The sequence below is a fragment of the Dermacentor silvarum genome, chromosome 1, assembly GCF_013339745.2.
Source record: "Dermacentor silvarum isolate Dsil-2018 chromosome 1, BIME_Dsil_1.4, whole genome shotgun sequence".
Classification (NCBI taxonomy): Eukaryota; Metazoa; Arthropoda; class Arachnida; order Ixodida; family Ixodidae; genus Dermacentor; species Dermacentor silvarum.
In genome coordinates, this window is record NC_051154.1 from 295327272 (window position 1) to 295341080 (window position 13809).

The following is a 13809-nucleotide window of genomic DNA, read 5'->3' on the forward strand; positions in this document are numbered from 1 at the left end:
TTGCGCGCACAATCGCACCTTGATAGCGTGCTTTGTCCAACTGTTCAATTTGTTCTTTAATGGTTCGCATATCTTCCTTATACGCCCCTGGCTCTTCGCACTCCAGCGCTGTCAGCTGATTAAGTATCTTTCGTAAGTGTCGTTCTTTCATTTCCCTCTCACACTTTAAGCAGCTCGATCTTTCTATTGCTTTCATTTTTACCTTCTGTTTGAACCATTCCCATTTCTCTGCTATTGTTTCAATACATTCATCGCTTAATTCCATAACGGCCTCATGAATTGCGTCTACAAATGGCGCGTCTTTTAGTAGTATGGCATTCATTTTCCATTAGTCCCAGTTGAAAGATTGACTCTTCTTCTTCATTCCTATGGTACACATCACCAAGCAGTGATCGGAGAACGACACAGGTGCAACAGAATAACTGTGGCACTTTGGAATCATGTCCTGTGACATGTACAAGCGGTCTAACCGCGCATGGCTACTGCCTTGAAATCGCGTATACATCACTTCCCTCTCCCCCTCCAGACACTCACATACATCGTCTAGTTCACTTTCAATAATCAGCCTAGACAATATATGACTGCTTTTATCGCGGATACCAGCATTATTCGATCTATCCCGAGCACTCAAAACACAGTTGAAATCCCCCAACAAAAGCATGCACTTTTCACTGCTAATATACTGAAAAAGATTGGAAAAAAATAATGCACGTTCTTCTACACCATTCGGCGCATATATGCATATGACTCGGAATTCAACTTCACAATAAACAAAATCGCACATAACAATCCTTCCTGACTGACATGAAAACACACTTTGAACAACCAGTTCTCGTAACTTCTTAACCAACAGGACACATCCAGCGGACGTCCCTACCGCGTGGCTCACGACCGCATAATATCTAGACGTGAAACGCCGCACCATGCTCCCGGTCTCCTCCTCCCCGTCTACCTTGGTCTCCTGGACAGCTAGAACGTCTATGTCGTGGTCAGTGACCAACCGTAGGACTTGACTTTGCCTACGGCTAGCCGCCAAGCCTCGCACGTTTAGTGCGGCAATACTGAGAGACGGTTCAGGTGCCATGCTGTACTAAAGAATGAGGTAGGCCCAGGAGCATGGTGCTTACCTTTCATGACTAGCCCTCGGCTAGCCGCCTCCGGGACCTTCCGGCTTGCCGGCGTTGTTCGTGGGAGGCGCTTTGTCGCCAGGCGTTCTCTCCGGCGGGATGTTGGGCTTTGGCTTGAAGCCTAATCGCCTCCCAAGAGGCGTCTTTCTCGGCGGCCCCTCGCTGGAACTCGTTGCACCCTCCTCTCGGTCCTTTGTCTCGTCGTGGGGTCGCTTGACTGCAGCGGAAGTCGTAGTCCGGTCGCCGTCGTTGACGCCCTCGTCTTGTTCCATTGCCGCCGTGTCGTCAAAGGGTGCGTCTTCACTAACGCCCCCCGTCACCTGCTCCTCTGCATTCGCGACTTGTGCCGACGTACTCGGCTTCGCAGCGGCCTTAGCCACCTTGACATCTGCATTTACGTCCAACGCAGCACTGTCTGTCGGTAGTGGTACCGGGTCTCCGGCTCCTTTCGCAGCGTCCTCCGCCTCCACCACGTCCATGACGTGCTCCGCCGCAACGTCAGTCGCAGCAGGGCCCGTCACGGCGGCGTAGGATTTCACGCAGTCAGCGTCCACGTGGCCGAAACGTCTGCACCGTGAACAGCGGGGGACTTTACATTCACGGCGGACGTGTCCCGTGCCCTGGCAACGCAAGCACTGCATCGGCCGGCCGGGAACAACTACCAAGGCCAACTCTCCGCCGACGCGGACCTGATGTGGAAGGTCCTCCACTTTAACGCCGCTCTTCAGCTTCAGCAGCACGGTCCTGGTGGTTGACGCCTTGTCCCCCCATGCCTTGGACGCGCCACCTCTCCCGGCTTACCTCCTCCACCTTGCCGAAAGCCGCGAACGCCGTCCGGATGTCCTCATCGGCCACGCCGTACAGAAGCCAGTGAAGCCTAAGCTTCACCTGCTGGTCCTGTGGGTCGACGATGACGCACCGTCGTCCCTTCACCTGGAGCTCCTTGTGGGCCACCAGTCGTTTTGTGGCGGTCGCATCCTTGAGGGTCACGGCCCAGACGTAGTTAATCTGGTACGCCCCTATGCATAGCACCTCCGGCACCAAGCCTGTCGGCAGCAGGGCGTCCCTGAAATCCTCGACCTTGTAAGGTCTGGCACGCACATCACCGTGCAAAAACACGGTATTAATCGCCACTCGTCCTTGGGGCAGTTGAGGCAGAATAAACGGATATTCGTTGTCATCGTCGTTGGTCCTGTTACCGCGGCCAAAAGTGACCGCTGTCGCTGCCCTTGAAGAGGCCATGATCCTACGAACCGTCACGCTCGGTGGCCGGAAGCAGAATGACTACACCAGCGGCGCGTCGGTACATCGCTCATAATAAGAAGAGTGTCAATAATAAAGAAAGAAAAAGAACAATAAATGAGCGTGGCGAAGAAAAAAGAAGACTGCGCCGCCCGGGAATCGAACCCGGGACGCAAGAATGGGAATCTTGCATGATACCACTACACCAGCGGCGCTTTTTTTTTCTTTATTGCCTGCTTTGACACTAGCGAAACAATACAAATGCATATATACAGTGCACCGACATCACGTCAGGCGGGATGGTCATATTAAAATTTCTTGAGGCACACCAGCTCATCAGGGAATGCTAACCCAGTCTGCGGGTTCACTCTGTGCACGATACACTTCTCGAATAAAAGAAACACTTTCAATGAAGTTCTCTCGCGTAGAGCGTGCATTGGCGTCAGCATGACGAACAGCCATTCTCGTCTTCCACAAACTGTGGAGGCCCAGGACCATGAACATATCAAAAGGTATTCCTTGATCACTTTCAACTGGCAGGAATCGAATTCCATACGGGGTTATGGGGAGTTCTTTTTTGAGAGTGCGCTGCAAGACATCCCAATGAAATACTGCGTGCCGACAATCAATGAAGGCATGTTCAATTGTTTCGGGCTTTGTACACAGCAAGCAGTTCGTTGTCCACGGTACGAATATTCCTTTCTGTTCAAGCCATACCTTAACGGGGAGGGTGTTTGTGTGTAGCTGGAAAAAAATGTTTTCGCAGCAGGTCTTACAGGCATCCTTTTGACTCGTTTCAGCACATCTTTTCCTGGGCCTCCACAGTGACCAATCCTATACAGTGGGGTAGGTAGCATGCTGTCGACCAAATCGGCGTACAGTTTTTTCTTTCTCACTGAGCACAAATACTCCAGCGAAAACCGTGCACAGAGTATTCGAAAAGACGCAACTACTTCACGATAATAACCAGTCGCTCTTCTACTGATAACACTGGATGTAGTTAAAACAAATTCCGGCAGTTCTGTTGCCATTCTCGCCTGAATGACAGTGCGGAGAAAAGCATTTCGTTCATCGCGCAGGAAAAAGAACTGCGATACAATCTGTCTGATGAACAAGTGTGAGAGCCCAAGGCCTCCACTGCGAACACTGCGAAAAAGGTTTGTACGGCTCGTTCGCTCCCAAGTGGAATTCCATATAAAGGTAGCAAACACCCGGTGCACTTTTTGAACATTGACGCGAGACATGAACATTACTTGCAGTATATACCAGACTTTGGCAATCAAAAAAACATTGCAAGCTGAGGCACGCGCAAACACTGATAATCCCCGGCCTTGCCATCCCTTTATCTTTTCTTTCATCAATTCTGTTTGTCCGCTCCATAACTGCGTCGAGTCTTGATAGTGCTCAAGGGACACACCTAGATAGGGTGCAGGCACTGTAGTCCATTGCATTCCGGCAAAATCAGTGGGCATCGCGTCCCAATTTCCATGCCATATGCCAACACTTTTTTCGAAGTTTATCTGGGCACCCGTGTACTTACAGAAAGATCTTGCCAGGCGGACAGCCTCGATCACGCTTTCCTTGTCTTCACAAAAGACGGCAACGTCATCTGCATAGGCTAGGATTTTAACTTCAGCAGCATGCAGCCTAAAACCACGTATGTTTACATCATGGATGACTGCCACACAAAAAGGTTCGAGGTATACGGCAAAAAGCAATGGAGACAAAGGACAGCCTTGTCGTACAGACGAGCGGACTGGCACCTTCGAACTAAGGCATTTATTAATTACAATCTGCGTTGAACACTCTTCATAAGCCATTTTAACGCCCTCTAAAATGATGTTCCCAACATTACAGTACTGCAATATAGAGAAAAGCACCTCATGTGACACCCGGTCGAAGGCCTTCGCAAGGTCGAGCTGCAACATCGCCACCCGACCCCCAATGTCATCACAACATTCTAGCACATTCCTTGCAATGTGGGTGTTGGTGAAAATTGTACGGCCTTTAATGCCACACGTCTGGTGTGGCCCTACAAGCTCCTTAATTACGCTTTGGAATCGTCCAGCCAGTACTTTCATAAAGATTTTGTAATCTGTGTTGGTCAGACTTATCGGTCTGTATGAACCTACTAAAAGAAGCTTTTCCCGGTCATCGGTTTTTGGAATCAACACTACGTGTGACATGCGGAATGAGGGTGGCACTTTTTTAACTTCGTACGCTTCTGAGAGTAGTCTGTGCAAAATACAGGAAAACTCGCGACTGAATGATTTGTAAAACTTGGCGTCCTAGGCCGTCTGGCCCTGGCGACTTTCCTGACGGCAACTCATCTATCGCCCTTTCAATCTCGGGTACACTTATTGGCATTTCAAGGCTTTCTCTAACGCCGTCTTCCAACCTTGGCATTTCGCTCATGAATTCGCTGTCAAAGCCTAGTCCAGAGCGTGCCCCATTGCCCAACAATTCCTGATAATGCTCAACGAAGGCTCTCTCGATTAAAACAGCTTCTGACGTCACCTCGTTTTGAAAACGTATCTGTTTAATCTCATTTCTTGACGCATGCCGCTTTTCATCGCTCATTGCCCGTTTGTTTGGCATCTCACCCATCCATAACCGTTCGCTCCGAGCACGTATAACTGCAGCTTTGTATCGCTCTGCGTCAATAACTTCCAGCTCATGTCTTACTTTCTTTACATTTTCCGCAACCTGATCATGAACCGTATTTTGTACGCTCAAAAGAAATTCTAGCTGTCTTTGCAGCTCTCTTTGTTTCTGCAGTTCTTCATGCTGGCGGCTGCTTCCTCTTTCGATCGCAATGAACTTAACTTGGACCTTAAATTCTTCCCATGCAGCCATAAAATTGTCATGCTTGTTTGTCATCAAGTCTAATATCTTTTCCTTTACTCTGCGCACAAATGGCTCATCATCAAGCAGCTTTTCGTTGAATATCCACGTGTTCCAGTTGAATCGTGTTCTTTTAACTTTTGCCCCCATCACGAAGCTCACTAAGCTATGATCCGTGAACGATAGCGGTGTGACATTATAACTGTTACAAAGGGGGATCAAATCTAGTGAAACAACACTCTGTCCAGCCTTGCTCGGCTGTTTCCTTGAATGTGCGTGTACTGCGGAATCGTACCGTCAGTGAAAATTTGACCCACATCTTCTAAGTTGTGGTCGTCAATTAGGGAGCTCAAATAGAGAGCGCTTTTGTCACGAACACGTTCCCCTCTGTTTCGATCTTCCGCAGTACATACACAATTAAAATCACCAAGAAATATAATGTAGCGGTCACACTTTAGGTACTGCTCTATATACTCAAAATACAACGCTCGGTCATTCACAATGTTCGGCGCATAAACGCATATGAGCCGCCACGACGCTCCAGAAAAAGAAAAATCGACAATGAGCATGCGGCCAGTTTGACATACAGTTACACGTTCTTCAATAATGCCAGCACTCTTCCGTATAAGCAGCGCGCACCCGCCTGATGTACCATTAGCATGGCATACGCACACATTGTAATGCGCCGTGAAAGGCGTCACCATGCGATCGGTTTGCTCTTGAGTTTCGACCTTAGTTTCTTGTAAGGCGACAACATCGAGTTCCTTCTCCATACACAAGCGACTGAGTTGATACTGTCTCCTTCGCGCTCCGAGGCCACGAACATTTAAAGTGGCCACTCTCAATGCTGTCTCTAATTTCACCGCCATTAGTCTGTATAAGCAGGCCGATCGCAAGGTGCCGCTGGAGAACAAACCATTCCAACACTTTGTAAAAAACTTTCCAAAAACAAAGGCGCAACGAAAAGCCGCTCTAACCACACGCGTACCTTTACGGTGTACGCGTAGGCTAATTCTGAAGTGGCACCCATCTCTTGACGTCGCTAGTCCGGGCGCCCCAGTAGGCGCCGGGTCCTAGGTAGGCGGTTCTGCCGCCGTCCGTCTGTCCGGCGGGATGTTCGGTTTCGGGCGAATGGACGCCCGACGACTCGCCTGGGTTTTCTGCGGCGGTTCGTCTTTGGTCTCGTTGTCAAATTCCTCCTCTTGGCCGCTCGTTACGTCCCTTGCTCTCTTCGTAGCCGCACTGCTTGCACTCGTGTCTGCGACGTCCATCATTGCAGTTGCTGGCCCGTGCTCTGCTGTACTCGCCTCGGCAGTGGCGAGTTCTATGGCTGTTTCTTCTCTGCCTTTTCCGTCACTTGTCTGCACTGCAACTTTCTGTTCAGTAGTTACTACAGTTGCCACCTTCGAGGCTATAGAAGTCTGCTCAGTGGGCGTCGCAGATGTGTCGGCCGGCAGAGCTTGCGCACGGAAAGTCTCATCCACGTCTGCTTCATCCATTAACAGGTCAGCCACGCCCTCCCGAAGCGCCGGTCCCGTTACGGACGCGTAGGTCTTAACACACTCCGTCTCATCATGGCCGTAGCGCCGGCAAACGGCACATCTCGGGACGCGACAGTCACGTCGAACATGACCGGTGTTTCGGCATTTCATTGAAAGTGGTGCTCTGCCTGGTACAACAACTAAGGCCTGCTCACCAGCGACACGAAGTTGATGAGGCAGGTCTTCCACGGTCATACCCGTCTTCAAAACCAACGACACCGCACGCGTTGACGATGCTTTATCTTGCACTCCGTGGACACGCCATTTCTCCCGGAAGACGTCCGTAACCTTCCCGTACGGTGAAAGCGCGGTGCGTATGTCCTCGTCCGTCACGTTGTGTAACATCCAGTGCAGCTTCAGCCGCACGGCCTGGTTTGCTGGATCAACCACGATGCACCGATGTTCATTCACTTTTACTTCCTTGGCGCTTGCAAGCCTTTTGACACCTTCATCGCTCTTGAAAGTCACTGCCCAAACGTGGCTCATTTGATACGCCCCTAGGGCGATAACATCCGGCAGTAGGCCTAAGCTAGCCAGTGCGTCGCGGAAGTGCTCAACCCGATACGGCCTGGCACGCACATCAGCATGTAAAAACAATGTATTTAAAACAATCCCACCTGTAGGCAGTTGAGGCAGCAAAACTTGATAGTCCGGGTCTTCTGAGCCAAAATTCCTGATACCGCGGCCCTGCTGGGCCGCTGAAGCCGCTCCCATGGAGCTCATGTTCGGCACGTCCGCTCGCTATCGCGGCAGAAAGCCGAGTCCTCACTACACCAGCGGCGCGTCGGTACATCGCTCATAATAAGAAGAGTGTCAATAATAAAGAAAGAAAAAGAACAATAAATGAGCATGGCGAAGAAAAAAGAAGACTGCGCCGCCCGGGAATCGAACCCGGGACGCAAGAACGGGAATCTTGCATGATACCACTACACCAGCGGCGCTTTTTTTTTCTTTATTGCCGTCGTCGACGTACAAAATCAAATGTTACAAATGATAAAACGTGCCAGCCACACTTTGGCCAACACAGCACTAAAATCTTTTCAGTGACACCAGTTCATCGAGTACATACATCCATTGTGGTGGATCAGGCAGTGATTAGTAAGCGTCTCTCACGTAAACATACATCCATTGTGGTGGATCAGGCAGTGATTTGTAAGCGTCTCTCACGTAAACAACACTCTCAATGAAGTGTTCTCGCACCGGTATTACAACTAAGTCTGCATGTTCAAATTGCATACGAGTTTTCCACATAGCGTGGAGGCCCCGGACCATAATGAGGTCATACGGTACTTCCTCTGAGGTATCTATTGGCAAAAAGCGTATCCCATACGGGTCCAGGGGTAACTGCTTCTTCAGCGTTCTCTGCAGAACGTCCCAGTGAAAGATCGGGTCCCAGCAATCTAGGAAAACATGTTCTATTGTTTCTGGTTTTTTACATAAAAAGCAGTTGGTGTTCCAGGGGATGAAAATACCCTTGCTCTGAAGCCAGGTCTTAACGGGAAGTGTGTTTGTATGTAATTGGAAGAAGAAGGACTTAGTTGATGGTCGTACTGGCATTTTCTTCACTCTTTTTAGCACGTCCTGTCCGGGGCTTCCACGGTGTGGCGAGCGGTACAAAGGTACGGGGAGCATCGTGTCCACAAGATCTCTGTACAATTTTTTCTTTGTAACGGTGGACAGATACTGCTGTGAGAAACGCACATTTAACATCCTATAAGACATCACCACTTCACGCAGGTATCCTTTCACAGTTCCCGGCATGTTCTGAGCCGACGAAACAACGAATCCCGGAAGAAGTCTGCCCAGCCGTACTTGTACTATTGTTCGAAGAAAGAGATCATTTTGATCCCGCAGAAACACAAAGCGTGACACAATTTGTCGCAAAAACAAGTGAACCAGACCAAGCCCACCTTTCTTGACCGGGAGAAACAAGTTTGTTCGACTCGTCCTCTCCCAGGTAGAGGCCCAAATGAAAGTAGCGAAAATGCGGTGAATTTTTTGTACGCTTACCCGCGCAGCACACAACACATTCATAACATACCATATCTTAGAAACTAAAAAGAGGTTGCAAACAGTGGCTCTAGAAAACATTGACAATTGCTTTCCTCTCCAACCGTCAGCCTTTTCCTTTGCTCTCGAAGCTTGGTCGAGCCAGTACGGTTCGGCCTCACGGTAACTTCCGAGAGGCACCCCCAGGTACTGTGTAGGCAACTTTGACCAATTCAATCGAGATAAGGTCTCCGGCGTGTCTTCCCAACTCCCATGCCAGAAGCCATAACTTTTATCCCAATTTATCTGCGCTCCAGCTGAATCGCAAAATCTTTCGACTACAGTAGTTGCCTCTTTAATGCTGGCTTTATTTGTACAGAGAATCGCGATGTCGTCTGCATACGCCAATATTTTAACGTGTGCGGTCGTTGTTCTTAATGGCCAAACAGAGTGGCTCGAGATAAGCAGCAACAGAAGGGGCGAAAGCGGGCATCCTTGACGCACCGACAAGAGCACACGAAAGCTATCGGTGAGCTCCCCATTAACAATGATTCCCGTTGAGCAATCTTTGTACGCCATCGTTACGCCTTCCGTTATGACACTGCCAACGTTCGTATGTTCGAGTATGCATAGTAGAGCCTTGTGCGAGACGAGGTCGAAGGCTTTCGCCAAATCTATCTGCATCATCGCGACGTAATCGCCAATCGCGTCGCAACACTCTAGCACACTTCGAACCACGTGTACATTTGTTGTAATACTGCGGCCTTTAATGCCACAAGTCTGGTGAGGCCCTACCAATGTTTTCATGACACTTTGCAGTCGTTTCGCTAAAACTTTCGTGAATATTTTGTAGTCAACGTTGGCTAGAGTTATCGGGCGATATGAGCCTGGCAACAAACGTTTCTTTTCGTCATCACTCTTCGGGATTAGCACAATATGCGAGGTTGTGAAGGACAAGGGCAATCTTTTTCGGTCATACGCTTCGCTGATAACTAGATGGAGGACATGAGCCAGCGCTGACTTAAACGTTTTATAGAAAGTAGCCCCTAAGCCATCAGGCCCAGGTGCTTTACCGGGCGCCAACTCGTCTATTGCGCACTCTATCTCACTCAGGGTAATGGGATGTTCTAGCCGTGCCTTAACTTCTTCATCGAGCTTTGGCATCAATGAAAGGAATTCCGTCTGGTAGCCATCTTTAGGTTCGCGTGGTTGACCTAAGAAGGCTTTGAAGTGATCGACGATCCCTTGTTTGATGTCGTTTTTGTCGGATGTGATGTCATTGCCTTTAGCTAGCTGGTGGATTTCCTTCCGACATGCGTACCTGTTCTCGTCTGAGAGAGCTCGTTTTGTTGGCGCTTCTCCCGCAAACAGCTTCTCAGACCTTGATCGCACAACGGCGGCTTTGTATTTCTCAGAGTCTATCCTTTCGAGTTCGGCTTTCACTTCCTTTATTTCGTTAACATACACACCAGGCTGGACACTTTCCATGCAGATGAAAAATTGCAGTTGCTGGCGAAGGTTCGTTTCTGCCTGTTTCAGGTTATGCCGAAGGACACTGCTTCTTTCAATAGCCATTGTTTTACTTTCTGTTTAAATTCTTCCCATTTAATGGCGAAGCTTGCTAATTCGACTGAAATCAGGCTTTCTAGTTCCTTCGCAACGGCATCAACGAAAGCATCGTCATCCAGCAACTGCGCGTTCAATTTCCAGAGGTCCCAGTTAAAGGTGTGTTTGATCTGTCTTTTCCCGAAAGTGGCAGTTACCAAGCAGTGATCGCTATATGCAATGGGTTGCACATCATATTCACTACACAAGGGCACCAATTCGGCTGACACATATAATCTATCTAGCCGAGAGTGGCTATCACGCTGGAAGTGCGTAAACTGCGGGTGGGTACCGCTGGCGAAGACACTACCGATATCTCCCAAGTCGTAATCGTGCACCAGCGCATTTAGCAATACAGCACTCTTATCGCGAACGCGTGAAACTTTTGCGCGATCGTCAGCAGTGCATACACAGTTAAAATCCCCCAGCGGTATGACCACCTTGTGGCAGTTTACGTACGCTTCAAGTCGCTCAAAGAAGATTCGCCGGTCTGTTTCAATATTCGGCGCGTAGACACAAATGACTCGGAAATCCATATCGCAATAACAAAAATCAGCCACTAAAAGGCGACCTGTTTCACACGAAAACACTGACTTCACACAAATGCCAAAGCTTCTCCGAATGAATATAGCGCAACCACCTGATCCACCAACAGCGTGAGAAACACACACGTCGAAGTGCGCGCGAAAATTGGACACCATTCTGTCGGTTAGCTCTTGGCTCTCTATTTTAGTTTCTTCGATTCCCACAAGATGCAAGTCATTATCTAAGAGTAGGCGACTTAGCTGACATTGCCGCCTTCTTGCAGCGAGCCCTCGTACATTTAACGTGGCTACACGTAGCGCTCCTTCGATATTAGCTGCCATGACTACACGGTAGAATGGTGCCCATCACAGTTACGCAAGGACGAGTGTACATAATCACGCGCCGATAACCGCGTCGAATGCCACAAAAGGGAACACCAACCCGACCTCTCGAAAACAACACTCACATGCAACTCGGGCCCTCGTTCCTGACACATATCCAAGAGAATAGCGCTTAGGGTGACGGCCATTGCACTCACGAACCCCCCAACCCGCCTCAAGCAAAACACAGTACAGAACTACGGAGGCGGTTTGCCCGCCTGCCGTGGATCGGCCGTAATGTTCGGCCGCAGCTTCAAGGTTGGTCTCCTCATACCTGGCGCTTTGGGCGGTGGCTCGTCTCCGCCGCTGCTGTCCTGCGTCGTAGCCAGGCTATTGGTCTGGTCGCGCGGACGTTTCCCCACCTGCAAGTTGGCAAGCCCGGTATGGGTGTCCATGTCTTCATGTTCAGGGGGGGTGGAGGCCGCTCCCGGGTCAGGTGGGCTCTCTTCCTCACGGTTCGGCATGGCTACAGTGCCCTCCACTTGCTCTTGCTGTTCAGTGTCGACGGCTTCATCGACATGTTGCCCCTGTTTCTGAGGTCGTGCCTCCGACTCTGCCACCTCGCCAGCTGCTTCCTTAGCCGTGGTCGATGTGTCTTCCATATCCGCCTCGTCCATGAGTAGGGCGGAGTTGTCGTCGTTGCTCACGGGTCCGGTCACGCTAGCGTACGTCCGCTCGCACTGACTCTCTTCGTGACCGAAGCGTCGGCAGGCACCACACCGCGGAATGCGGCAGTCGCGACGAATATGGCCCGTCCCGCGGCAGCGTAGGCAGAGAGGGGCCCTGCCCGGCACAACCACAAGAGCCAGCTCGCCGGAGACGCTCACCTGGTGTGGCAGGTCGTCAAGCATTACGCCCGGCTTCAACTTGAGCGTAACCAGTCTTGTGGTAGAGTTCTTGTCAGCCACGCCATGCACCCGCCACCGGTCGCGGGCGACGTCCGTGACCTTTCCAAACGGCGCGAAGGCAAGACGCACGTCCTCGTCAGGAACGGTGTGCAGCAGCCAATGCACTTTTAAGCGTACATCCTGGTTGGCGGGGTCAATGACGAGGCATCGGCCCTTCTTGACCTGTAGCTCACCAACACTGACGATCTTCTTCACAGCTTCGTTGTCTTTGAAGGTCACGGCCCAAACATGGCTCATACGGTAGGCCCCGAGAGCCACCACTTCCGGCAGGAGCGATAACGGGGCGAGCGCATCGCGGAAATCTTCCACCCGGTATGGGCGGGCCCTGATATCACAATGTAAAAAAAATGTGTTCACAACAAAACGCCCTGTTGGCAAACTCGGCAAAACAACTTCGTACTCGTTGTCCGCAACGACACTCCTGTTACCGCGGCCGCTCTGCGCCGCTGAAGCCGCTCCTACGGAGCCCGTCATCATGCGTCCGTCACGCTCGGTGGCAGGAAGCAGAATCTACACCAGCGGCGCTTCAGTACATCGCTCATAATAAGAAGAGTGTCAATAATAAAGAAAGAAAAAGAACAATAAATGAGCATGGCGAAGAAAAAAGAAGACTGCGCCGCCCGGGAATCGAACCCTGGACGCAAGAATGGGAATCTTGCATGATACCACTACACCAGCGGCGCGTCGGTACATCGCTCATAATAAGAAGAGTGTCAATAATAAAGAAAGAAAAAGAACAATAAATGAGCATGGCGAAGAAAAAAGAAGACTGCGCCGCCCGGGAATCGAACCCGGGACGCAAGAATGGGAATCTTGCATGATACCACTACACCAGCGGCGCGTCGGTACATCGCTCATAATAAGAAGAGTGTCAATAATAAAGAAAGAAAAAGAACAATAAATGAGCATGGCGAAGAAAAAAGAAGACTGCGCCGCCCGGGAATCGAACCCGGGACGCAAGAATGGGAATCTTGCATGATACCACTACACCAGCGGCACTTTTTTTTTTCTTTATTGCCGAAATAACACGTTACAGGGAACAAAACGTGGCAGCCAGACTTTGGCTACCGCGGCATTAAAATCTTTTCATACAAGCCAACACATCAAATACAGGGATCCAGTCTGGTGGATCGGCTAGAGCACGATACACATCTCGCACACGCACAACACTTTCGATAAAATGTTCGCTCCACGCCTTGTGGAAAACGAGAATGGAATATCGGCATGCTGATGAAAATGCACTACACCAGCGGCGCGTCGGTACATCGCTCATAATAAGAAGAGTGTCAATAATAAAGAAAGAAAAAAGAACAATAAATGAGCATGGCGAAGAAAAAAGAAGACTGCGCCGCCCGGGAATCGAACCCGGGACGCAAGAATGGGAATCTTGCATGATACCACTACACCAGCGGCGCTTCGGTACATCGCTCATAATAAGAAGAGTGTCAATAATAAAGAAAGAAAAAGAACAATAAATGAGCATGGCGAAGAAAAAAGAAGACTGCGCCGCCCGGGAATCGAACCCGGGACGCAAGAATGGGAATCTTGCATGATACCACTACACCAGCGGCGCTTCGGTACATCGCTCATAATAAGAAGAGTGTCAATAATAAAGAAAGAAAAAGAACAATAAATGAGCATGGCGAAG

At 50.0% G+C, this 13809-nt stretch overlaps 1 protein-coding gene and 7 non-coding genes across 8 annotated transcripts; all 8 read right to left on the reverse strand.

The window, feature by feature from the left end:
* Nucleotides 1-2513: 2513 nt before the first annotated feature.
* Nucleotides 2514-2584, reverse strand: Trnag-ccc (transfer RNA glycine (anticodon CCC)). The gene has a single exon. It is a non-coding gene; the product is annotated as a tRNA-Gly (tRNA).
* A 5040-nt stretch (nt 2585-7624) lies between these two features.
* Trnag-ccc (transfer RNA glycine (anticodon CCC)) lies at nt 7625-7695 on the reverse strand. The gene has a single exon. It is a non-coding gene; the product is annotated as a tRNA-Gly (tRNA).
* A 3977-nt stretch (nt 7696-11672) lies between these two features.
* Nucleotides 11673-12635, reverse strand: LOC125942216 (uncharacterized; the record flags this gene model as incomplete). The annotated part of the gene is made up of 1 exon (XM_049660372.1): nt 11673-12635. A coding segment is annotated over exon 1 (963 nt), but the record flags the coding sequence as incomplete, so codon positions are not given.
* A 138-nt stretch (nt 12636-12773) lies between these two features.
* On the reverse strand, nt 12774-12844 carry Trnag-ccc (transfer RNA glycine (anticodon CCC)). Its single transcript has one exon. It is a non-coding gene; the product is annotated as a tRNA-Gly (tRNA).
* An 87-nt stretch (nt 12845-12931) lies between these two features.
* Nucleotides 12932-13002, reverse strand: Trnag-ccc (transfer RNA glycine (anticodon CCC)). Its single transcript has one exon. It is a non-coding gene; the product is annotated as a tRNA-Gly (tRNA).
* An 87-nt stretch (nt 13003-13089) lies between these two features.
* On the reverse strand, nt 13090-13160 carry Trnag-ccc (transfer RNA glycine (anticodon CCC)). The gene has a single exon. It is a non-coding gene; the product is annotated as a tRNA-Gly (tRNA).
* Nucleotides 13161-13505: 345 nt separating this feature from the next.
* On the reverse strand, nt 13506-13576 carry Trnag-ccc (transfer RNA glycine (anticodon CCC)). The gene has a single exon. It is a non-coding gene; the product is annotated as a tRNA-Gly (tRNA).
* Nucleotides 13577-13663: 87 nt separating this feature from the next.
* Nucleotides 13664-13734, reverse strand: Trnag-ccc (transfer RNA glycine (anticodon CCC)). The gene has a single exon. It is a non-coding gene; the product is annotated as a tRNA-Gly (tRNA).
* Between the last annotated feature and the right edge of the window lie 75 nt (nt 13735-13809).